The sequence below is a fragment of the Ochlerotatus camptorhynchus genome, unplaced genomic scaffold (assembly GCF_037179485.1).
Source record: "Ochlerotatus camptorhynchus isolate MF236.1 unplaced genomic scaffold, CSIRO-AGI_Acam_v1.1 ptg000324l, whole genome shotgun sequence".
Taxonomy (NCBI): domain Eukaryota; kingdom Metazoa; phylum Arthropoda; class Insecta; order Diptera; family Culicidae; genus Ochlerotatus; species Ochlerotatus camptorhynchus.
In genome coordinates this window covers 2,334,081-2,361,926 of record NW_027040812.1, presented here as the reverse complement: position 1 = coordinate 2,361,926, position 27,846 = coordinate 2,334,081, and the positions used below count along the sequence as shown (strand labels likewise).

At 40.6% G+C, this 27,846-nt stretch overlaps 1 protein-coding gene across 1 annotated transcript in view; it reads left to right on the top strand.

Annotated features, from left to right (window-relative positions):
* Nucleotides 1–27,846, top strand: part of a (arc) — a 263,963-nt gene that overhangs the window by 93,943 nt on the left and 142,174 nt on the right. The window contains exon 2 of the mRNA XM_065229913.1: nt 11,884–12,552. Within this exon, the coding sequence (XP_065085985.1) occupies nt 11,937–12,552 (616 nt within the window). The 5' untranslated portion in view covers nt 11,884–11,936. The remainder of the gene's footprint in view (nt 1–11,883; nt 12,553–27,846) is intronic.

Here is a 27,846-nt window from a genome sequence, read left to right as displayed (position 1 = left end):
ATTGTTACTTAAGTCAAAGTGTATTCACCAGGATACTCGGGAGAATTATCAATTACGTCTCCTTACGTGCAGCCCATTCATCATTTTAGGACCACCGAAATCATCTTAGCAACAAACAGTTCGATTTATTCACTTTTATAATGAGAAAGCGAAACGACGAAATTACACTTTTCACGGGTTTCTCAGTAATGTTACTTAAGGCAAACGGCATCTCCATAGAAATCGGGTGACTTAAGTAACATCGAAAACTATTTTGATCGGAAGGTGATTACGTCAAAAAGCAATTCGACTGGTAAATAAATTTAAAAATGGGATGTGATCCTATATTCGGACAGTCTAAGTGTAATAGCAGGAGCATCGATTGACACTGATAGCTCGACTTTGTTTGCCTTTGTTACATTCGACGTAATGAAAATTTGCTCTTGTAGTAGTCTACGAAAATGAGAATCAAATGCAAGATGGAATATCTCGTTCAATTTGTTTCTTGGATAAACAATTTTATAAGACACGAGTGTTAATTAGAGACATTTTGAAGTACCATGCTTAAAATTTCGGATTGTAACCGTAGTAACAATTTAAACCAAATCCAAATGTGTAAGATGTCACTTTAAATTAAACAAATTATCATATTAAGAAATCTGAATCGCTACATTATGACCATCCCTCTTTATCCATTATCTTCCACAATTTGGCTCCGATTGTAATGCTTCAATGGCTCATAATTCGTTTAACTATTTTGTATCAAACCAATCAGCGACCACGTTGCCTCAGTGAAAAAAAAAAGCCGTTTACACCTCAATGCACTCATTTTACAACCGTTAATAGTTCGCGACGAGGATGATTTAAAGTGTAGTTAATAACGTTATTTAACGAGTAACCCATCGCATTGATGTGACGTAGTAAAACACGTCACCTCACAGTTCCGTCGTGTTGCAGCAATTTTGCGGTAAAAAAAAACACGTTATAAACTTCTTCGACCAGCAACAGCTCCTAGCGAAGCGGCCATACAGCCCCGCATTAGTGAGAGCAGAGCGTTACCGATAGCATATATCCACATGTTGTCGAAGCGAAGCGACGCATGAAACCAATATCGAAATGAGAAAAATACGAAAAACGATGTGTTTGTGTGTATCATTCCGCTACCAGGAAGTAGAGTAAATTAAAACAACATAATTAATTAACACGCGTGATGCGGATTTTGATTAATTTCCTTGAAATTATGGCACAATTTAAAGCGACGGCGCTTTGAGGCGTGACGTGCGATCGGCTGCTCCTCACTGCTGCTACTGTGTCAATGGGGCAAATGGACAAAACATTCGATTGAAGGATGGCGGGAAGGCGGTTTTCGGGCGTTGCATTATACATGTAGCCGCGAGTTAATGGCCGAACATGTGTTAGGGAGTATTTTGAACAGCTTTCGATGATGATTAAAATGCAACGTTGAGTATTTCCAATAATTGGATCGGTTAAATACAAGTAGAACTATGTAATTTGATGAAAATGACTTTAGAGCGTAGGAGGTATTGAATCAGGAACGAATGGAACTATAAATCCTTTCTGATTGCAATTAATGCAAATCCAAAATACGCTTACAACCATGTAAACATTAATTTATCGGCCATTTTGAGTACGTGTTGCTTGCAGATGACACAACAGCCTGAAAGAATTTTGTGCCTCATGGCACCCATAAGACAATCATTCTAAATGGTTGGCCACAACTCCTTCCTTCCCAGGCGCCATACAGTCGTTAAGAAGAAGCTCCTTCTTCCTCCACATCCAGAACAAGTGTTCCACATAATTAAGCCCATAAAAGACAATGACAGCGAAATTGCTCTTCGGTAAGACTTCAAAATGCGACCGTTTAGCGTGCTTGAATTGTCGCGGTTCTCCACCCGTACCCGCAATCCCATTACAAAAAATAGCGCAATAGCCCATTCGAACCGTTCAAGCGAATGAGTTGGAAAATAATCGCAATAATTATTTCCCTCGCTAATTATCATTATTATTATTTTAATGATAACGACCACAAGCATCTTGTTTCGCAGTGATGATGCTCGAACTGTGAGTCTGTTTCTCACTCTATCTTTTCTATTTATCATTGTGACCGAACCATGGCTCAAATCAGAACGCATCTTGTCCGAAGGTCCCAACCAAGCATGGTAGATTCGAAGAACTCGGTAAAATGTGATAATAAGCTTTCGTACTGATCCTTGAGCGAATAATAGGATCCCAGCGGTGCGATAGAAGCGAACGGCTGCAGGCGTACGTAATTTACGAACGAATATTCCTTGTCATTTTCAATTGGTTATGCTTCTGTTTCCCATTTCCCCAACCGACAGCCGAGTGGGATGCTGCACTGGAACGAGATAGGATAGAAATAAGCTTTGATGATAGTTTCTTGCAAATTATCTGTGTTTTTTGCCCGTCCGCTCGGATACAACCATTCCATCAATTCATTCCCGTGTTCCCCTGGATGGTATCGTTAGCATAAGTCTTCTCTGCTCGAATTCCATTCCGGTTAATTCCACCCACCGAAGACCATCATCTATTTACTAGCCAAAGTCTGCCAGAGTAGCTGGATGACTGTAAGCAATTCCGGCAAGTGGGTGGCTGGAAGAAGCGAACGAAATCCAATAGCAATGCAAAAATGTTCTCGCTTCGATTGCTAGCTGGAAGGAACTTGAGCGTTTTCGTCGGTCCCAACTCGTTGGTGCTTCAGCACTTCCAGAATTTGCCTTGGTTTCCTTTCTGGTCTCTAATGGGTTGCAATTTTTTTTCTGGCTGGATGGTTCATTATTGTTACGAGGGGGAAGCCACCATGATTGTAATGGAAAATATAGGCGTTGAATAATGCGAATTGAAAATAGGATTAAACTTATGGTTGTGTTTATGATAATTGGTATGGGCTGGATTCTGCCACCGACTTAGCTCTAGTAATTTCACAAAAATAGCCATCTTATTCTTATATCATTGTGGCGAAAGGCTAGGACGAGGAAAAGAGAACGTTCACTTTTCTATAGGGGCTAGATAACTTCCAAGAAGTTTTAGACCCCTCCTCCTGCGTATAAAACCTACCATTTTCTGTTCTGGAAAATAGTACACTCGCCAAACCTGTCTACATAGTTTATGAACAGCTCCATAGTGATTTACATATAAACTACAAAAGTCCAGTGTAGCATGAGATCGCAAACAAATAAGCTAAAGTTTTGAGAAAATGATCAGCTGATGTAAAATCATATGATCTGGGTCGAGTAAAATCGGTGTTTTGAATCACCCTATTATGCATTCATCTGCCAAATTGGATTTTGACTCTTGGTTCTTGATTCTTGATTGATGATTCTTCATTATTGTTGATAAATTATCTATTCTTGTCTTTTATTTGTTGATTTTTTAATTTTTCCCAACAAATAATGCTAGTTCCAGATCACCTTATACAAGCAAACAGCATTGGCGTAGCTAGATAATTTATCTGGAGGGGGCCTAGATAATTCTGGAGGGGCCAGATAATTCCGGAGGGTGGCAGATAATTCTGGAGGGGGCCTAGATAATTCTGGAAGGGGCCTAGATAATTCTTGAAGGGACCTGGCGTAGCTAATGGGTGTGCCAGGGGGGGCACACCCATTAGCTACGCCAATGGCAAACATTACATTATGCAGCTGAAAATAGGTCCATTCAGCATTTGAATCTCTTGTTCACTTTTCATACATAGTCCAGTTACTTTTCAAGGATGTACCTAAATAAATAAATAGATTGTAAAAACCAAATGCGCCAGCTTTGCGGAGCCAGTATTACATTGTATCACATAACATATGTGGAGCTCGATCATCCCAAATCGACCCCATTTCAGTAATTTCAAGTGGTATAGAAAGGCAATGACTGTTTACAGCCCAATTTTGAAAGTGATACGTATTGTTTTTCTGTAATTCTTGTTTAATTTTTCAAATTCTAAATTTGAGCAGGTAATTCTTGTTTAATCTTTCAAATTCTAAATTTGAGCAGGTATGTTAATCAATTGTGAACTTAGAAGAAGAATGTATGTACCATTCTTTTAGTTAAATTTCTTCAAATTGTTTGGAACCAATTGCATCAACCTTTGATTTTATTTGGATTCGTAGGAGTAAAAATACGACCGTGAAAATTAAAAGTTTACAGCAGCGAAAAAAGTCCAGAGCGATGCAGCAAAATTTTGCAACAAGTGGTCCAGTTTAGGCAGAAAATATGCAGTGTTTTAAGGTTACCATCGTTCCATTCGCAAGAATTTCGGAAGCAAGACGATAAAACAAATCGAACGCTTCGATACCTGTCCTGTAATACCCAATGATTTCACCCTCCTTATGTTTCTCAACTGCGGCCAATTGAAATGTTGTGCTCAAATCCCAACATAAAGATCTACTCCAATTACTTTGTACTTAAAAACGTGGAAAGGTTGATCTAAAAGGCAAAGGAGGGGCTAAACAGGATCGTAACAAACTTTTTTCAACCACTATGGCTGGGACAGCTATTTTTTCAACGTAAGCACTATTTACAAACGAAATTAATCGTTTGAATCTATTTTACGTAGGGTAAGTGTACCAAACCTGAGCGTCTGTTCACCATGGAGGTGCGGCTCAAAACGGCGTCTGTTCTCCATGTAAGGAGCGGCTGATCACCGTCCTAGTGCCAGCGTGGGACTCTAAACAGAGCTGTGCACGATGGTCCCCCGGCGAGACAGGGGGTTGGGGCAGGCCCAACAAGCCACCCTGAAAAAAAAACAAAGTTGCAAATACCGAAGAAAGAAATACGGATCGGAACAATTGGCACAGACCTACGCGACGAAATAAGGACTACGATTGGAAACTCGGAACATGGAACTGCAAATCGCTCGGCTTCCCGGGTTGCGATAGGTTAATCTATGACGAACTTCAACCACGCAACTTCGAAGTCGTAGCACTGCAGGAACTTTTCTGGACGAGACAAAAGGTATGGAAAAGCAGGCATCGAGCGGCTACTTTCTACCAGAGCTGTGGCACCACCAACGAGCTGGGAACCGGCTTTGTAGTGCTGAGTAAGATGCGCCAACGCGTGATTGGTTGGGAGCTGATCAACGCGAGGATGTGCAAGTTGAGGATTAAGGGCCTTTTCTTCAACTACAGTATCATCAACGTGCACTGCCCACACAAAGGGAGACCCGACGACGAGAAAGAAGCGTTCTATGTGCAGCTGGAGCAGGTGTACGACGGCTGTTCGCAACGGGACGTCAAAATCGTCATCGGCGACATGAACGCTCAGGTAGGACGGGAGACAATGTATAGACCGGCAATCGGGCCAAACAGCCTGCATGCCGTATCGAACGACAACGGCCAACGATGCGTGAACTTTGCAGCCTCCCGGGGTATGGTAGTTCGAAGTACCTTTTTCCCCCGCAAGGATATCCACAAAGCCACCTGGAGATCACCTGACCAACACACAGAAAACCAAATCGATCACGTTCTAATCGACGGGAAATTCTTCACCGACATTATCAACGTCCGCACGTACCGCAGTGCGAACATAGATTCGGACCACTACCTAGTTGCAGTATGCATGCGCTCAAAACTCTCGACGGTGCATAACACAGGTCGAAGTCGAACGCCGCGACCCAACATTGAGCAACTACGGGACGCCGGAGTTGCCCAGGACTACGCGCAGCAGCTGGAAGTTGCACTACCCACGGAAGAGCAGCTTGGCGCAACTTCTCTTGAAGATGGCTGGAGGGAAATCCGTTCCGCCATAGATAGTACTGCTGCAGCGGCACTAGGTACTGCAATCCCGGACCGAAGAAATGACTGGTTTGACGGCGAATGCAAACTGTTAGTAGAGGAGAAGAATGCAGCACGGGTGAGAATGCTGCAACACCGCACGAGTTTGAATGTGGAGCGATACAGACAAGCGCGAAACAGACAAAACTCGGTTTTCCGAAGGAAGAAGCGTCAGCAGGAAGACCGAGATCGCGAGGCGATGGAAAATCTGTACCGCGTAAACGACACACGGAAGTTCTACGAGAAGCTAAATAGTACGCGCAAAGGCTACGTGCCGCAAGCCGATATGTGCAAGGACTTGGACGGTAACCTTCTCACGAACGAGTGTGAGGTGATTGAGAGGTGGAAGCAGTACTATGACGAGCACCTCAACGGTGATGCAGCAGAAAACGAAGGTGGCACGGCAACAGACCTTGGAGCACGCGCAGAAGACGACAGGCTACCGGGCCCTGATCTTCAAGAAGTTGAGGAGGAGATCGGTTGGCTGAAGAACAACAAAGCAACTGGTGTAGATCAACTACCAAGTGAGCTATTAAAATACGGTTAGTGAAGCACTGGCTAGAGAGCTGCACTGGGTAATTGCCAAGATTTGGGAGGAGGAGATATTACCGGAGGAGTGGATGGAAGGTGTCGTATGCCCAATCTACAAAAAGGGCGACAAGTTGGATTGCTGCAACTACCGCGCTATCACACTGCTGAGCGCTGCCTACAAGGTACTCTCCCAAATTCTATGCCGCCGTCTGTCACCATATGCAAGAGAGTTCGTGGGGCAATACCAGGCGGGATTCATGGGTGCCCGCGCTACCACGGACCAAATTTTCGCGATTCGGCAGGTTCTGCAGAAATGCCGCGAATACAACGTGCCCACATACCATTTGTTCATCGATTTCAAATCCGCATACGACACAATCGATCGAGATCAGCTATGGCAGATTATGCACGAGTACGGATTTCCGGATAAACTGACGCGATTGGTCAAGACGACGATGGATCGAGTGATGTGCGTTGTTCGAGTATCGGGGACACTCTCGAGTCCCTTTGAATCTCGAAGGGGGCTACGGCAGGGTGATGGACTTTCGTGTCTGCTGTTCAACATCGCGTTAGAAGGTGTGATCAGAAGAGCTGGGATAGACACGAGTGGCACGATATTCAGGAAGTCCATCCAGCTCCTTGGTTTCGCCGATGACATTGACATTATGGCACGGAACTTTGAGATGATGGCGGAAACGTACATCAGACTGAAGGCTGAAGCTAGACGGATTGGACTTGCCATCAACGCATCAAAGACAAAATACATGAAAGCAAGAGGTTGTAGGGAAGACAATGTTAGCCTCCCACCCCGAGTTCAGATTGACGGTGACGAAATCGAGGTGGTCGATGAGTTCGTGTATTTGGGCTCACTGGTGACCGCCGAAAATGATACCAGCAGAGAAATTCAAAGATGCATTATGGCAGGGAATCGTGCCTACTTTGGACTCCGGAAGACGCTCCGGTCGAATAAAATTCACCGCCGCACGAAGTTGACTGTCTACAAGACGCTGATTACACTGGTGGTCCTTTACGACCACGAGACCTGGACTATGCTCGTAGAGGACCAACGCGCCCTTGGTGTTTTCGAACGGAAGGTGTTGCGTACCATCTACGGTGGAGTGCAGATGGATGACGGAACGTGGAGGAGGCGAATGAACCACGCATTGCACCAGCTGCTGGGAGAACCATCCATCGTCCCCATTGCAAAAATTGGGCGACTACGGTGGGCTGGGCACGTCGTAAGAATGCCGCACGACTACCCAGTGAAAATGGTTCTAGAAAGCGACCCAACAGGAACAAGAAGAAGAGGCGCGCAGCGGGCAAGGTGGATCGACCAAGTAGAAGGTGACCTGCGGACCCTTCGCAGACTACGAGGCTGGCGAACTGTGGCCATGGATCGAGTAGAGTGGAGACGACTTCTTCGGACAGCAGAGGACAACAAGGCCTTAACCTGATTGGAATGAAAGAAAAGTGTACCAGTTTTGACACTGGTGGCACAGTTTTTGACCCTAGGGCTTAAATCAAATGTGAAATAAAATTCCATGGTTTTATTTGCGTAGATTAATGACAAAAGATATGATCGAACATTGTATCGATAAAAAAAAACTGGTTAGTAACGCTCTTGATTGGCTTCTGATAGATTTGAAGATACTAGTTAAAAATCCTTTGATAAGCCCCTTCCCAACAAACAATTTTAGTTGCAGACTAGCTTATACAGGCAAAAATTAATTATATAAGCCAATTTTTGGCTGTATAAGCTAATCTGCAGCTAAAATTGTTAGTTGGGTTGTCACTAGTCGAAAAAAGAAGAACCGCGTTACCTTGAAACCTGCAAATAGCCTTTTCGGCACTCTGTAACTCTTTACTCCTATAGTTAATCTCCCTCAGCAAACGTCTGTGTGTGCATGAAACATGGTGGAAATTTCCCTTTCACTCCTATGAAAATTTCATAAGATCCTGTCAAGCTTTGCGTGAAGAGACGGTGCCTCACTGATATCATGGTGGAGTGAAGAGACAAGACAAAGTTCGTTAGATAGCATGCACAGATTGTCAAATCCTTTTGGGATTTTACCATAGGAGTAAAGAGTTGCCGAGTCGGCGTCCACTTCAATGCTTACTGAGTATGCAACCATAGCATTTCATAAGAGTCAATGTCGCAAACGAAAACAATGACTTTTTCCGCGAATTTCTCGAGAATGGAAAACCACTCAAGTAAACCCCATATTCGATAGTATTGGTGGCTTACATGGATTGACTTTGAGCTACGAGAATTTTACGGAAGAAGCCATTGTTTATGTTTTCGACATTGGTCTATGTGAACGCTCAGTGTCGATATCATGAAAGTTTTGTTTTGACAGATCGATGGCCAACTATACCAGTTATACCACTGAGGCAACACAAAAAAGGGGTAAACTTTTAGTCAGTTATTTTGCATGAAGTTCCACATATGTTATGTGATTGTATGTACCCAAGTAACAATTCAAGCTGAACATTAAGAACAGAAGCTGATTATTGGTTGATTTAAGGTGTACAAAGCTGATTAACATCAGGCTGAATATAAAGTTTTTTTTTTTTTTTTTTCCTTTGGTTTGTTTTTTCCATCGATCTTGTTTTCCGTGCTGAGCACCAATGCTACCGACGTGCCAGGAAGGCAGCTCCCACACCTGGACCCTACCTATCGACCCATCAACTCATGAACCGGGGACCAACGGCTTTACTTCCCATCCGAAGGAAGGCGTGATCAGTGATGTTATGCCTCAGAACATCCCGGCGGCGCCGACTGGGATTAAACCCAGGCCTGCTGGGGTGAGAGGTAATCACGCTTACCACTACACCACCGGCGCCGTTGAATATATAGTTGATTAGTAGTGCATGAAGCGAATTGTACCCCCATAGTCCAACCTCAATAAGTTAGCTGATCTAAAGATTGAACAAGCCTTGTTTGAGCTTAACACAACTCCACAAATCAGCAATGCGTTACACATATTTTGATAGCTTGATTTGTTAAATGTCGTCAGTGTCTGTGTCCCTCGTTGCATGTCCGACATTTTAGTTCTTCTAAATTCACTGCCTACCTTTCTAATTACAAGCAGTGGCAGCAGTAGAGACAAGGAAAGGAGATTTTTAGGAATAGCTGGTAGATGTGGGCTGCGACAAGTAAACATTTTTATTCCTGTGTTTTGTCTGAGTTTCAAAAATATTAGTTGTTGTTTACAATTCTGCATTGCTGTATAATACTCTTCCGGATGCTGTTATTCAACTTAAATTTGACGTGCTTCAAGTTAATGGTCATACCTTTTGCCACACATATGCTTAAATGGTCCAGTAGGTATGGTTGACGCCTGTGATTCAGCGACTGCCGGTTCGAATCCCAAAATCCAAAGGTAATTTTTAAACTTATATCAACAACATAAATATGTAAATTCAATTAGTCAGCAAAAATTTAAAGCAGTTCCATATAAATGCATAAGATATGAAGTGGTCTTCCATTATTATTTTTGAAATAAAACTAGAAGGCTGAACAAGGGTTGGAAAAGACTGTTATGTAATGCCTTAAAAAGCTTATAATGTACATTACTGTTCAGCTTGTGGCTGATTAAAATCACCAGATTTAGATGTTTAAAAGCTGAACAAAGGTTAACGTGGTCTATGTACAGCAATTATTCAATCTAAGGCTGAATTAAAATCGATTAAACAACACTTGTTAAGCATCAAATTGTTACCTGGGTAGTTTAACCAGAATAACTTAATACTACGCCTAGTAGGGGTGGACCGATTACTAGTGGTTTAATCGAGATTTTTTTTTTCCTCTGTTCGGAACCAAACACTACTGCGACCAGTAAATTGATCTATTGTAGTATATCCCGTGTCTTTAGTTTAGTGCACGTCATATTACTCCATCACTATTGAGAAATGATGAAGTATTCGATTTTTTACAGTTGCCACTCTTGCATTTATCGCAAGGATCCGACTCAAATTGAAAGGTTCCGCTATTTATACCCTTCGGAGTGTTGAAACACCCTCCAAAGGCGCGCCACTTTGTCAGTCAAAATTGGATTCCTTAGCAACAAAATTAAGGTATGGTAAGGTTTCCAGCATTCCAGTGATTTTTCATGGAAGCGCAGAGGATGTCTTGGCTTTCGGACGTGGCTGGCACTGGTATTAATTTCTGATCACCATTTTTTTTTACACATTGAGGATAATTGCTAGTTCCTAGCATCATCTGTGTGTTCTCTGTGTAATTACAGCTGATCTACGGAGTAACAACTTCAGGTGGTCAATATGCTCATGCTCCTGCTCAGTTAAAATCTATTTCCTTTGATTTATTTTCTTTTGCTTGATTTATTTTGAAATCGTTCGTTGATGAAATATTCGAATGCCTATTATTGCATACCATGCATACCTTGCATTTTTTGCATACCACCATGTTGGGCTTAAAATGATCACCTTAAGCCTTTCGTCTGCATTTTTTTTTTTATTATTACAGCCACCTAAAGACATTTGAAGTCTTTCAAATAGTGACCTCCCTATGATGTAATTCCTATATACATATAATATATTAAAAAATGTCCCTCTTCAATTATAGTATCAAATAAAATAATTGTCTCATACCTTAAAATTCCGTTATTTATGTTCTTGTCCAAGCGCTGCCCATCCGAAAATTACAACATAAAATCTGCAGCCTGACAAAGTCTTATGTGCTTCTCCCCGTAATTTATCAATTCACCACTTTATTAGACACGAGCCAGTGCTTTCCTTCCCTGTCCACTGTTAATCTCATTCCTCCAGTGCCCCACCTTTAACAGGCCCGTGCAGATGAGTCAGCAATGCATGAGTTACACCGACAGGCCGGCAGCTTCGCTAATCTGTGCCACGATCATTAGAGAAAAGATCGAAACTGAAACACCCCGACTTAGGAATCTAACACCGTGTGGTCACAAAGAGAAGAAGCCCCAAGAAGGCTGATCGCTGGCTTCTGCCACTGCTGTCTGGTGAACGTCTTGGATCGTATGTTGCCCGATGCTGCTGACTGATGTCTTCTTGCCATGCCTGCCGACAGCTGCCGAGGATAACTGTAAAATACATTCCGATGAAGTGTGGTGTGTGCTCGCTATTGACACAGCATGAATGCTTCCCCCGCACAACCCGAACCTGAGCGGGCGCGGTGGTAGGACTAATCACTGCCACCAGCACAAGTAGGTGTCCAAAGGGATGGACTGCGCAAAAGATTTAGATTTAGCACCTCGGGATTTTGAATACAATGTTTCAGCCTATTCGCAATAGAAGAATTAATCTTCAGTTTTTTTCCCTCATAGATTAGGGGGGCTTGATTTTCGAAGAAATCGGGATCCGTTAGGTTCGTTCCATGCGTTTCTTCTTTATGACTGTGGTGCTTGCAATTACAATTAATAAATTGTGTTGAAGGTGGTAAAAACCGTGCCAAATTGTTATTCGCTAATGGTTGGAGCCTTGACCAAACGGTTCTCCGCAAATCTTTTATGCTATTTTAAAATGAATGTTAGTAGAGGGTTCAAAGCTAATCATCCTCTTCTCCAAATTATCTTTTCTTTTTCAGATGACGAAATCATCGAGCAAACCAATCCCGCATGCCTGACCGGAGCGGTCATAATGCGTTTGTTCAAACCGAAGAAATTTCCGGAAATACAGATTGCATCGTCCGAACCAACAGCGGAAGGGCCATCTAACAACGACAGTACTCCTCTAGTGGCTACCGGAGCGAACCGTAATGACATTATCATTTCAAGCATCACCCAATCAAGTTCGGTACCGGTCAGCGCTGGGTCACTCTTATCGACAGCAGCTGCCACAGTGGTCACCACATTATCGAGCGATGGTCTGCTGCAGCACTCGTCAACGTCAACCCCGACGACAGTGACAACGCTCTCAACCGGGAACATCGTAGCTAATGGTGCTACTGCCATCATTCTGTCGAAACCAATGGACACTGGAGCGGGCAATGCCACAACACCACTTGCGAATGATAAAATTTGCACAATTAATAACAAAACCGAGAATATTAGATTATTGGAGAAGGCTCGCAATCAAGTCGCTGGTGCCGGTGGCATTGGCGGAGGTCTGCTGTCACCAGGACAGCCACAACAGATGCATCAACAGCAGCAGCAGCAGCAGCAGCCTCAGCAGTCATCAGATTTCCAACAGCAGCAGCATTTGCAATCCAATAAAATAAACGCAATCGGACCGCTGATTGGCAGGAACGGAATTGGTAAGTTTGAATGAGATGAGTATCTGCGCCTGCTGCAGGCCCAACGTATCTATATGTTATGTGATTCACATTGTGGGGTTCGGCGTGGGAGGCTGCCACAGAATCGTGGCAGAGTCATAAATCAGTTTTCGGTTTCGTGTCGAGCGAATGCCACAGAGGGCGAGCAAAAACTTTACCAGTGTCGATGCATGTTCGATGAGTTTTTCATGCCGATGCTAGTCAACAAATTTGAGAATGTTAGCTTGATGATTAGGGGATGTTTACCAAATCAATTATAATGATTTTATGAATTCATTGCTGTGCCGATGCATTACGTATGTTTTGTTCAGAGTAGGGTGGTTTTTGTTTTTTGTTGTTTGTGCTGGCAGTACTTTTGTTTCAAAATCAAATTTAAAATGTAAATCTTTCAAACGCTAGAAGCTCTTTAAAAATACGTAAATTGAATCTCATTTGATACGGAACCCACGGACTCCAGTATCAGTTTATTGTTGCCATACATCAACAGGCTGGCTGTAGCCCAAATGATGTTAATAATACTAATCATAATAATAATAATAGTAAAATTACATGTCAAATAATCACAGAAAGAAAAACAAAGCAACATGGTCAGAATGTAAAAAAAACATAAATGGAAACACACTTATTTTCTCTGTCAGTCACTGCGGCCGGCGAAAACAGATGAGAATCTCCGACGAAGCGCATCACATGTGAGGTGAAAGTCGAATACAGATGCGACTCTGTTGAACACACGCTGTAGTCCGCAAATCGCACCATATGCCCCGTAGTTCGTGCGACGCAGTGGCAGTCTCAGCATGAGGTTGTTACGGAGTGGTCGGGGTTGAACGTTTAGGTCAATTTGCCTTAGGATAGCCTCACAATCTATTCGTCCCTGTAGAGTGTCGGCGATAATCAAAGCTCTGCTGGTGTCCCTTCTAATCCGGAGAGGTTCAAGGTTTATCAGTTGGCAGCGACTCTCGTAGCTGGGCAGCCGAAGCGGATCTCTTCAGGGTAGTCTACGAAGCGCAAAACGAAGAAAGCGACGTTGAACAGATTCGATTCTCTCGGCACCATTGTTGTAATCCGGATTCCAAACCACAGAACAATACTCAAGCGTCGATCGTACGAAAGAGCAGTAAAGAGATTTTAAGCAGTAGACATCGGTGAAATTCTAAGCTATCCTGAAGATGAATCCTAAAGTCCTAGACGACTTATTGATGACATAAGAAATGTGTTGCCTGAATGTTAGCTGTGAATCCAACACCACACCCAGGTCTTTCACCTGATTCACGCGCGTATCAACTCGAATACCGAAAATATTGCAATCCAGACATCAACGTGAGCTCCTGGAGTCAAGGCAAAACAGATCCAATTGACATAGTTAAAATTATATATCACTTTTGATCACTTTAAACTACATGCTTAAGGCTTTTTGGACTTGATTTTAAAACAAAACTTTTACCGACAATACCTAAAAACTAAAATAAATTTCAATTACCTATATATTTACTCTAAATAGGATGTAATCTTGAACTATCCATCATGTATGGCCTATACATCATTTATATTCACGAGAAAGAAAACATGATTCATCATGTTTGCAAGCACCAGGAGATTTGGCGCTATCTGCGTTGTTTGATTTTTTCTCCCGGACCAGAAATTTGTGGCATCGCGACTGATAATTTTTAATTTCAGTTTATAATGTTGGTTCATTCGCAACTGTTTTTGAAAAAAAAAAAGTTTTTTCGATCGTAAATGAACCAAAATTGCTTTTGAACGTGTTTCGCAGTTGGGTTTGGTGAAATTCGTGAATTCCCGGTTGATTTTCAGTGGAAATTCCCTATAGTAAAATTTCCCAAAGATTCCTTTTTTTGCCGTTCGACGACGACAACGGGTGTGCTTTTGCGAAACCGACGTTTATTGGATCCGTTCCTTTGCACGGCTGTGTTTTTTTTTAATAACCAGCGGTTGTAAGTGTGCCTGCGAATTGCTTTGCCTCCTGGTAGGCCAGTTCACCGTATTGGGATGTCATGCTTTCGTCGTGTAGTTCTATCGAGAGTCTTTCAAAGACGATAGTTTTTGTTTAACTGCAGAAGGATATAAATCGTCCTCTAATCTATGGGAGCTCTTCGAAATCTCAGTGAAGTCATGGACTCCTTTGCAACATATCGGGTGAGATCTTTCCTTTATTGTTCGCGCAACATTCATTCCATTATTATATGACACATATGCTGGGTATGGTACGGTCTAACCAGGGCACCCGATTGAAACGATTTGGATGGGGAGAGTGGAATTGCCAACTTCCTGTCGTTAACAGATCCTGAATTGAAGGCGGGCTCTTCTTCTCCACTCATTGGGACATCCCCTCGTGCGATGGTTTGTACATTACCGGGTTGTAGGATGTTATTGTTGGAAGGAGATTCTCTTTGATCTCGCGGACTAAGCGTAAGTGTCTCTGCTAACAGGTTCGCCCTCCGTTTTTGGCTCTTCATACAATGGTAAATACAATCAGGTGTTGTACTTGATAAAGTCGTACGAGGTGTCGTACTGTCTAATAATTGTGCCTGCAACAATGAGTGGTTTCCTTAACATACATACATACATATACATCATTTATATTCAGCAGGAATAGCTTCATGAGTAGTACTAAGCGCGACAATACTGAAAGGCTTGGGTAGGAATGTTTTGACGTGATACTCGCTTTGTTGGAAGCCGAGAAATTCTCTGCACTTCCAATGTTGTAATGTTGGAAAAAAGGGTTGGGTATGCAGCATGGCTCGTTTTGGCGAACGGTACGCTGAATTATGGAGTGAGGATAAAGAAGTGACTAAAGAATCTGAATGTGGAGGGTCATGAGATTAAACTCATGATGTACTGTTCAGTGAGCAAAAATAGTTGCTCTCGGCCACCGAGCCCCTCATATCACATCATGCCACTTAGGATCGAGTTGCTGTACTGCCGCTCAGCGAAAGTCGATCTCATTTGCGTTTTTGTCAAAACCGAGTTTTTCAATGGAAGTGGTAGATAATCAGAGATCGAAGTGTGCTCTGCTTCAGAATGGACGCGAAAAAAATCTGCTGTCAAATTGCTCGTATATTATGTTTTCGTCGCGGTTTTCCAAATTTTATCTGAAGATGATTTGCCAGTTTTGAAAATCGATAAGTTTTTTGAAGAATAGTTTTTCTTTTTATGGCCGAAAGAAGGTTTTTTCCAAGCGCATTTATGACCGATATTTTGATTACAAGTAGAGTCAGATTCGAAAAACATATAAGAATCCAATTTTGTGCAAGATTAGCTTGTGAGACCACCGAAGTTCCGCTTTATTCAACCAGTTTTACCACTATTTGATCCGGAAAACAACCAGCAAAATGGAGTGGCTGTTCGGTAAGAAAATGTTTTCGGACGAGATGATGCGCAAGAACCACCGGGCTCTGAATAAAGCGATGCGGGATTTGAATCTGGAGAAGATGAAAATGTAACAGCAGAAAAAGAAGATCATCGCCGACATCAAAAAGCTGGCCAAAGAAAATCAGATGGATGCGGTCAAGACTTTGGCTAAGGATCTGGTCCAAACGCGACGGACTAAACATAACCACGAGCAATGACGAGAAACTTCATCCCAAACCCCATGATAAACAAGGAGCGGATGCATCCAACGAAACTTTTAAGCGCAAAAGAATCATTACCAACATCGGAGAAATTTCGGTAAGATCCTTCCATTGCATTATTTTATGATTCTTCAATATTGTACAAATATTTACACATTACTCACAACTCCACATAGTAACTCGGAGCGTTTTGTACGGTATGTCCACGCATCCTTCCACCGCTGTTGATTCAAGAAATGTTCCCATTCATTCCCAACTATCATCTTTGCGACAAATACAACGCAGTAGCCCTGGCCGTATTGATGTTTATATCATACCTCAGATATGCTGTAAACATCAATTAGACAAGAAAAATGATTAGACCTCATCTAACCTAATCATTTTCCAGGATGCTTTCTCGTACTGGCTGCGTTTGTATTAGATTAGATTAGATTAGATTAGATTAGATTAGATTAGAAAGTGGTAGATAATCAGCCATAGTTTCATAATACTGGATAAACTCATCATTTTTGTTCTGAAAACATTTAGAAAAAAGAATGGTACAAAACTAACTTAAAACGACGACACTTTTTACAAAACACGGTGAGAAAGCATTATGACTATGAAACTGTTTAAACCATCTCAATACCTATCTTCAAGGATCAACGACGATGGATATAGTTTACGTTCAGGACAAAATCAAAGCATTTGTAGTTTCGTAATTATGATTGATTTGAGTCGCTTGAAACTCTTATCGTTGAAAAGCATGTCAAACCATCATCTGTTATCATCAATGGCATTTTGAAGCACCTGAAAAATTTGAAGAAAAAATTTGGCGAATATTTTGATGTAGAAATGAAAAAAAAAATAGGAAAACTACCTCTGGTTCGTTGATTTTTTCAACCAGAAGGAAACAATTACCCATATATCCACGAAGGCTAATGAAGAATACATCGATTTATCAGAGGACAGTATCCTAAAGCTCAATTTTACCGGCAGAAATGCGCTGAAGTTTTGCATAAGCGTTTGACATACAGTGTATCTTAAAATTGATCGTACAACTGTCCGTACATTTCAGAAAAACAGCTGTACGAGCACAACGTAAAAAGATAGATTTCTAAATTTTTGGCTTCTGGGTCATCAACCATTTATTGGTTATCGGTATGGTATTGGGCTTATTTGGATGAGTGTGTAAGAAATTAGAGCCATGTTAGAAAAAAAAACACATTTTCTTGAAATACAATGAGCCAAACTTATTGAAATTCTGCTTATCTGTAGTCATGATAAAGATCTTGAAAATACCGCTAATTTGACTTACATCCGCCTACTATGAAAAAAGTTGAAAATCAACCGTTTTACTGAAATTACTCAAACTTCATACATGCTCTGCCAATAAAGTCCAAGTCTTTACTGATAAATCAATAAATAGATGTTCAACTACTAGCCAAGATTTCAAGAATCTATCTACTCACAGTCTTTCAATAAATTACCCATTCAGGTGTACGCTCAATTTTGAGATACACTGTATATGCCCACACGTATGCAAAGAAGCAGTAACATTTCTTCTGCAGCTTACAACTTTATACCTATGTGAGGCTGGGTTCTCCGAAATAGTTGCCATTAAAACCAAATACAGAAATAAGCTACGCTTGGCTCCGTCGATGCGGTTGAAATTCACTAAAATTGACATTGACGTAAGCAAGGTCATCGGGAATAAACGCAAACATCGCCAGGTCATCGGGAATAATCGCACTGATTGCACAGCAAGGTATACCCAACTAACAATTTTCACAACGTAAACGCTTTGCTCATTTCATTCATACAGCCTCAAGCTGTATTCAAATGCTATACAACATGAGTTAACCTTTACTCAACCACTATACAAGCAAATCTGGCGAACCTTGTCAGCTACTTATGGCTGTTGGGACGATTGTGGGAAGCTCTTATTTCATATCTACTTATGCTTCTATACAGCTGTTAATCTGCTATTTAGTTGTGCATAAACTTGAAAGGCGCTTATTCAACCTTTTCCCGATTATCCAATAATCACTATACAGCTTGATGCCCAGTTAAATAACGTTTATTTTTTTATGGGGGAATTGTAGTGATTTTACTTGAACTCGAACTCAAGACATTGGAAAACCTTGACACTGCCAAATTCGCTACGCCAACACTTTGAACTGACGTAAACAAATCTACATGACCTTCTACAACAAGATCGCTGAGTAGAGGTTTTATAATAGTACACATGAATCACCTTTCTCGACTAGTTAGTTTAGCTTTGAAAAGCAGCGGAGTAGAAGCTGTAAAACTGCACTAGTCTAAAAATAAACCTAGATGACTTTAAAAATGCTTCCAAAATAGCACTAACACAGTTAATTAGCTGATTACAGGTTGTTTAGTTGTTGAAAAAGCACTTTTGATGTTTATGTTATTCAGCAAGAGTGGTTGGTTGTGTAGAATTGATGGCTTCTGTGTAATGATGATGGTGGTGATGGTTGAGTAATATATTCACTTTTTTAGCTTTGATGTACAGCTACAAGTTGAAAGTTAATTAATGTTTGCATAGAAGTGACATTAGCGTTTAGTGGATGTTGTTATTCAGTTATTATTGAGTAATGGTTGTGAAAAAGTTGATGAAACGCGGCAGCCCTAAGTATGCACCTTTCGAATTGATAAAACAATCCATAAAATATTGGAAAACGTTCCATTAAAAACATCCAAATGATCCATAAAACATTGGAGAAAACCCCTTTAAAAGTGTGGATGATCCATAAAAAATATTAATATTATCAATATTTTATGTAAAACTAAACTACTAAAGTACCACTAAATGTCTAAAGAATGAGCATTGAAATTGTACGAATTACCCATAAACATATTGCAATTGATCATAAAACATTCAACAATGAACCTTGAATCTACTTAGATTTACTGTCCTGCCCATGTATTTTAGGTAGAGGTGCGAAGCGACGGGCAAGCGTCTAGAATTAGCTTCCAAAAGAATATTCTATAATCATATTCTTAAGAAGCGATGGAAGCTTCATTTCGAAGCTTCTTTAAGAAGCTTATTCTAGACGCTCGCCCATCGTTCCGCTCTTCTGACAAAAAAACACGGGCAGAACAGTAAATCTGAGTAGCTATGTAGTTATGTAGCAATTCCAAGGTTTATGGATCAAATTTAAAAAAGGGACCAAACATGAAAAACATATTCCATATATCTATAATTGGAACACACCATAATAGGAACGTCTACCAATAACTGGAACACCTACCCTAGGTATGATCCATAAAATTAACATTTATTTTTCATATTTTCTTAAGAAGATTATTATAGAAGCTTCTTTTGGAAGCTAATTCTAGACGCTTGACCATCGTTCCCAGGCATGGAAAATCATTTGCATTCATTTCGTACATTCATTGGCATTCATTTGCCTCTAACTTTTTTCATCAACAGAATTCCGTAAAGTTATGTATGAAGTTGTTGTAGGTTTTATAATTAGCTACAACTTTTGTTAGCAATTCAAATCTGTATCTCTTATGCATGATGATTTAGAGCGGGCAGAACATGTTATTGTTTTTCGGTGAATGTAATTTACATTCACTCAAAAACAATGGTGGGTTCAGTTTGCTCTGGTTCATCATGCATAAGAGATACAGATTTAAATCGTGTACAAAAGTTGTAGCTAATTATAAAACCTACAAAAGCTTCATACATCTTTTTACGGAATTCTATTGATGAAAAAAGTTAGAGACAAATGAATATAAATGAATGCACGAATTGAATGTAGATGATTTTCCATGCCTGATCACTCCGCACATCTACCTAAAAAACACGGCAGGACAGTAAATCTAAGTAGTTACGCAGTAATGGAGCAATTTTTCATGGCTTATGGATCAAAATTAATAATATAGTGTCCAAAACGTGAATAATATACGTCTAATTTGTGGATCATGACTTTTCGGAATATGTGCATAACCATGTACCGCCACGCCCAGCGACAACCCTGTGGGTGATTCGGAGAACTACGGTAACGGTCGCTGTCAGAAATTACAGACGTCAGGTTTGGTTTAACGGAACTGTGAGTTTAGATAGGTCAAAGTAAAAACAAAAAAAAAGGAAAATAATTTAAAATTCCAAACCATCTAGTACACGTTTTACAGCTAAATTAAGTTAATTTCCTAAATTTGTTACTATACCTATCGTTTAAATAAATTGTAGTGATTTGTAATGAACTAGCTACTGAAGTAAGTTAGTTGGAGGGGGAATTCATGAAAATATTGAATTTAATAAGGCTATACTTGCTTGATCTAGATGCTACAATTTGTTCCTAAACACTATGTTTATACTTGATTTATCCTAAGTAACTTGTAAGTAGCTCATTCTACATCGTTTGCGTGCCTAACTAAAATAATAATTGAATCCCTAAATCTAAAATTAGCTCTAGCAAAATCTTTGTTGACGGAACATAACTCTCGGTTTGAAAAATCTCCCGCTCAGCCTAAAGCCCTCTAGTTAAAGTATGGACAACTGTCACCAAAAAACTGAAAAAAAAATCTGTTCCAATCGAGCAAAGCGGTGCATTTTGACGGTTCGATTGGAACAACTTTTGACAGACGTCCATACTTTTACTGTAGGTCTTTAGCTCAGCCTCCTATCGCTTTTCATGGAGGAATTTCTTTTCCTCCAGCGCTTTCTCCTTTGCGCATTTCTCCTGCTGCAACTGGTCTAGGGATTCCTCCAGGCTGACCTCATTGGTACTTTCTTTTGCAGATTCGGATCCGGCATCACTTCTCGCACTATTCTTTCTGCTAGGTGGTTTCTTTGGGACAAACTTCTTGGTTTCTTTGTAACAGTCACTCCATGTTGTAAATAGTAAATTAGTCATAATTAAAATAAGAATGAAATATATCGAATCCATACGCCAAAATCTATGCCAGTAGCGAAACGACACTGGTCGATTTACTATAACAATAGAATGCCTCGTGAGTAAAGCCACTCGACCTTGTACAATTTCTCCCAAGGCCGAGTCCAGTGAAATCTTCGGGAAAGTTGGGAAAAGAAAGAGTGTGGCTACACCCGACTTTGAACGAAGGACCAGCGATCGGAATAATCTCTCGCATTGCCGATCTAGTTCGAAGAAGTTTCGCGGGAAAATCGAACTTCCGTTAAGTTCGGCCGAGGTCACCTTCCCTAATCTGAGGGTCACGGTTTCGCTTCACTTTCGTCCGAACCGCAGATTGCAGTGGAAGTGTTTCATTTTGTGTTGTAATTTTCCGAGCAACGCCGGGGGTATTCAACTAGTTCCCAATAACCAAACAAACAACACATTACAATTTTAAGTTGATGCAGCTTACATTGTAATTTTATTTCATCAAGATTTGCAGTTTTAACAGATAACTGATTTAGACACAAACGTAAACAATTTAATGAATGCAAACAACAGTTTACCTTTTTTTATAAAGTCGCAACAAGTAAATGCCAAGTTGTTGCGAAGAAATTCCACTCACCCATTTAAAGGCTGAACACGAAAATCTTCTTGGGGTTTAAAAATGCGTTTTATCTATGAAATATAAAATGTAACAGCTATCAATGTAACAGCTATAAATAAGTGTGTATTTTGCTTATTGTAAGATCATTATTTCAGTCTTCCTTCTTACCATAGGCCATTGCTAGGACTTTTCTTTGTACACGGTCCATCATCTTTTTCACGAGCCCTGTTCTCACTTGTTTGGCTGCCAAATTCCATTACCGCTTGAAAGCCTTTAGGTCAATTACAGTTCCACCCTTTTTCTTCAGTATGTGCTTCACAATTGACCAGTATTCCTCAATTGGCCTTAGTTCCGGAGTATTGGTTGGATTCATCTCCTTGGGAACCACTGTGACGCCATTTTCGCTGTTTGGTGGAATTTGAGTAGTGGCAGCTTGCAATCTCCAGCCAGAATGGATAATCCACCAAATGTTGCTCCAGAAACGGCAGTAGCCTCTTCTGTAGGCACTCCTTCGGGTAAATTTGCTGCTTCATGGACCCCGAAGTTACGAAAGTTTCGCTTTTCAGTCCATAGATGCAATTTGCTTGCCAGACAAGGAACTTTTTTGGGACATTCGACTTGTTTTTTTTCATTTGACATTCTTCCGGTCCACCGAAGTATAAAATTTCTGCCCAGGAAGTTGATCGAAAATTTCCAGGATCGAATAGCGAAGTGCTTGCTCCGGTGAAGCCATGATGTAAACAAATGAACTTATCCTGACAACCAATGCCGACTGTGACTCTATACACTCTTAAGTTGATTCAGTGAAGTTTTGAAAAATATAACTCAAAAAATGCCTTAATTGTAGCGGTTTTAATGTGGTTAACCTTAATAGTGCAGATATTTCTAGACTTTTCTAGATTCTAATGGCTTATGTGGAGCAAATGACGGCATCCAAGCTCTTGCATTTCTGTAATTAATGGATTGAATTCATAAGTCTTCTTCTCTGCAATCGTTTATCAAGCCCATCATTGATGGTCGCATTACATAATTGTCTTTGTAGTATCAAACGAGGGACACACTGCACACAGCACACAACACATTTATTTCGCAGACATGCTGCGAGCTAATCAACGTGCGTCCTTAAAGCATTGCTAGCTAACCTTCTGATCATCGCTCCGGGCTAATTTGCACCGTCGTCTGTTCGTGGGGGCCAGCAGGGGAGAAGTGAGAGTGAAAATACTATTTCTCAAGACGTCGTCTCGGTGAGCCCAGCTACCGGAGTAGAAGCCAGCCAGCGGGGATTTAAGCTTTACAATGTAGTTACAAAGTCATCCGAATCTGGAATCTCCTCTGCCCTACCAGTCAGCAGTCAAGAGCATGGCCATGTGTCCAAAGTAAAGGGGCGAGCACGAGCCGGAATGCTACTACCTACCGGGAACAAAGGGAAGATGATACCCCTCTATTCAGTAAGCGGACTGCAGCAGCAGTGTACCGTCATTGCTAAAAGGCACAGAAATGAAAATTTATTGGCACTTTGCTTCGAGAGGTTGGGATTTGCTTGGGACCCGTGACTTTGGGTGAAAACTGACCGCCACTGGCACACTGATTCTGAATCGTACTCGGTTCAACTGACTGTAGGTAGGTATGTGTGTTTGCATGCGGTGGTCCGGTTCATCCCGTTGACCATGCGGGGACTTTGGCACTTGCAAAAATCGGAGCAATTTATGAGCCACTTTTAGCCCTCTCTCGTTGTCGGATTTGCGCGGACAGGGTACTACTTAGTGGACTCATAAATCAATGACTTCTCGGGGTGGATATTTTTTACCGTCCACGGTGTTTGCCCAGCGGGAAGATTTTTTTTTTTTTATTTATGTTGATTTATAAGTTAATTTTTAGGTGTATTCAGATTTATGATTTCATTAGGTGGGTTGCGTTTGCAATAGGTGGATTTGTTTGTCCTAATCAACAAAATGAAGCAATAATTAGTAACGTTTGCATAAAAAGGTAAACATCTGTTGCCGATATTTTATGTAATGACTTCATAAATCCTGAAATTTTATTTCAAGCTGTCATATGTTTACTGTTTAAGCCCCAATTTTGAAAGCGATACGGATAGTTTTTCTGTAGCTTTGGTTGGAAAAGTACGGCTGTAATTTTTAGGATAATTGAGATAGGGGAAATGGATGTAATGTTGGCCTAAATGCCCCTAATTTTGGCCCATACATAAATTCAGCAATCGACTAAATTTTCAATAGCGACCAAAAATATCCATAAGTACCGTCCCAATGACTAGTACATCTAGATAAAATTTATAAATAGCAGATTTTTAGCGATGGGCCCAATCTTAGATCCATAGGCCAACATTAGAGCCATTTCCCCTACCATTTATTTACATGAACTTTTTCTGGTTTTTTGAAACAAAACATTGCATCAAACTTTAGTTTCGTAGGAGCAAAAAAAGATCGTTCAAATTTGGAGCTAAGTGCTTACATTTTGCCAAAAGTGTTCCGGTTTATATGGATGGTAAATTAAATCGAGCACTTGTTCAACTGAAACTAATATCCAAGGTTTCAACCCTCCCTATGTTTCTCAACTGCATTCAATTGGAGATTTCTATTTCATAAAATTTAGTCACTAAAGTCACTTTTTTACGACCAATGTGGAGAGTAAAGTATTAGCTTTTAAAAAATGACACCAAATCTCAGCTTCATGTGATAACAAACTTATGTTTCGAAAGATTATTTAAAAATCAGCTTGTCACTCTAACAAGAAGATATAGGAACAGACGGGAACCGCTGACGAATCGACGAACCAATTTGTCAAATATCACTAGGTAAAAAAAATTACAGCATTTTATTTGGTAAGCAGAAAACCGTGAAATTTTGTTTATTGAGCATGAGCAAGAGCATGAATGACCGCCCACGGTTGCTACTATACTATTGCCAGATCAGCTGTAATTACACAGAGAACCAATAGACGATGCTTGGGACTAGCAATCATCCTCAATGTGTAAAAACTGGTGATCTCAAACTAGGCAATACCAGAGTCGGCCGCGCCCGAACGCAGGTCAAGAAAGGAATGGGAAGGAATGTTTTGGTGTGACACTCGCTTTGATGGAAGCCGAGAAGTCCTCTGCACTTCATGAGGAATCACTGGGATGTTGGGTAAGAGGGTAGGGTTTGCAGCAGGTTTCGTTTTGGTAAACGATTGATGTTCTAACGATATGGAGAGGTTACTGTATAAATAAATAAAAAGGAATGATCTCACCCAAATAATCAAGTAGAGCTGCATCAACAGCAACAGGCCTCCTCGTAGACTTTCTTCGACCCATCGCAGGTATCTCCTTCCTCGTTACGTGATAATTATAATTGTAGACGGTCTACTTGACATCAACCCGAACCTGTCAGGCTTTGGTCGAAGCTGAATGAAATATGAGTATGAGAATGATTGACCACCGCGTCCGCTACTTCGATTAGTCAGATCAGTTGTAATTACACAGAGAACCAACAGATCATGCTTAGGACTAGCATTCATCCTCAATGTGTAAAAACTTGTGACTCCATACTTTTAAAATGCAATACCAGCGCCAGCCGCGTCCGAATGCAGGTCAATTAAGGAATGGGTAGGAATATGTTGACGTGAAACTCGTGTGGTACGGAGCCGAGAAATTCTCTACTCTTCCACGATAAATTACTGGGATGTAATAGAATTTGTTCATGTTAAGCTAAATTTCTGGATTTGCCTCAACGAAAGCTGAAAAAAATCATAATTATATTATAAATCCAAATATCCATCATCAAAGAGCTGAAAACTATTTAAACAAATCAAATCGATAGTTTAACCAAGGCGAAAACTGAAGAGATGAAATCATTACAATATAAATCTAAATATGTTCCATCATTACAGAGCTGAAAAGAAAAGAAAATCATTATAATGCTAATCTAAAAGTGTTTCATAATCGAATAACTGAATTTTTTTTTTCAAAAAACCAACATCCGGGTCAACAGAAGGTTGAAAAGTCTTTTACAACTTGATTAAAGAGATTTTTAGGCGTATGCTAGTTGATCTCTAAGGTGAAAAAGTATATATTTATAATATAAATACAATATACAATAATTAAAATGAATTGTAAAAATATAATTCTAAGGATGTTTCATGATCGAAGAGCTGAGAGCAAGCTTAAATAATTCATATCCATACATCCAGCATGAATGAAAAAAAAACTAAAAAAAAGTGTATTATGATTAAGTTTTCACTTGGTAAGCAATGAACAACAGAAATATCCGATAATTCATATAGTTTCTGCGGCTGATGGTTAATTTTAAATATGCTAACGGCACTACCTACGGCGACTACGATGGCGCCTACGACGACGACAACAACGAAGTTGTTACCTACCATTTGTCTAGGATATAACACCTTTGCCCGGCACCTCCAATTGAGCTTCATGTCTGCTATCTATCACTGTTTGCAAACATATCTAATGGCAATTACCTATGTTGTAATACTTCAATAAAGCAGACGAGCACTTTTGCAAGCCGTGAACTCGCTGATTCACGGCAACGTCGGCCTCTGAAAAAAATGAAAACTCAGCTGCCTCATAAAAACTATGCTGGTTTTTATACTTTCATCACTGAGCCTGCTGGTTTTTATCTTTGAGCTTAAAATTAAGAATGTGTTATTAAAAAGTATTGATCATTTTTATGACATTATAATGCTTGACGGTAGATAAGAACAGTAACTGCATTTGCTGCTTGTGAATGTTTGGCTCCCGCTTGACAGTTCACACTGGCTCCCAAGTGACAATCACCTTGAGTGAGTCCGCAGTACTCAGATGTAGATTACTGTTTTGCACTGGAACATCCAGATCGGAGGGTTCATCTTTATTATATCAGAAATTAGGGCGTATCTCGACACTACCGGTTCTGCTTCGTCCAGTATCTGTAGCACAAGATGCGCTGAAGATAACGCATAGTTTGGTGGTTCAACGCATTAAAAGTAATTTAAAGAATGACACAAAGTATTTATGACAGGAAACTCCTGAATATTTGGAACTACCAATCATTTTGTGTTAGAAGTTGGTTTAAATTACTTAAGATAAAGCCTAATTATCGTAGCAACAGTTTCACATTCGTGCAATTTTTAATAGGGACATTTTGAAAAATGATAAAGTCTTAATTTTAACAGATTCGTCAGAGTTGCGACCTATCACAATCACGATCGCCAAACAGCTGATGGTAGTAACGCCTATCAATGTGCTCGTCGAAGCTCTCTCCATGACCATCCATCAATTTGACAAGACGAAAGAAGTAAAAAGCAACTGGTGAATGTCGTCTTCTGTTCTGATCCATCACCGATCTGGTCATTCCCGACAATCACGACACTCATCTGTGCTCGTTTTGAAGCAGTTGCTGCTTTGCTTGCTTATGTGAGTGTGTTGGTGAGTGAGCCCAACAGCTTCCGTTTCATGTTACCTGCTTTGTTTGTAACTCACACAGTCGCGCCTGCCGAGACGAACTTGGAATGCGTAGGAATTGCTTTCATTTTCTTCTGTTGTTTTGCTTTTTCTCATGATCGTACTGCAGAAGTCACTGTTTTCGTTGTGCTTTTCATCATCAGCAGCGAGTGTAACATTTTGCTTGTGAGCAGCGACCATTACTGGTGATAGTTGTTTGCCATGGCTCTAACTCTCACTGCGTGACAAAACGATCTGTCAGCGATAGTCGGTTGATGCGAAGACAAGTGTCACGTGAGTGTCATGATATTTTGCATCACTGAGATTCGTAGAGAACAATCCCATCAATTGGCGTATTAAGAGTTCAAATCCATCATCTCTGGATCAAAATCAAACCACTTTTATGCCACGACCGACTTTGGTTTTTGAAATTGAACCCCCAATGTTGCCTTAAAGTACTTGGTATGTTAGATTTAAACATATCTATATAGAGCTGGAATTAGGCGTAACAGATTTTGTAAACAATGACGTCTTTCGATCCATGCAAACCAAAATTACCGTCGAGTAGGGGAAGTCTTACCCTACCTGATGGTGATGTTGATTTGCGTGGGCGAACCTTGACTTTCAATACATCATCGAAAGAAGTTATTGTTTACAAAAGCTGTTACGCCCTAATTCCAGCTATATCTTTATATATGAACTGACATCCAATTGATGACATTGACAAATGTCCAAGATATACTCTTTTACAAATTTATGGTTGTCCTGAAAAGAACCGTT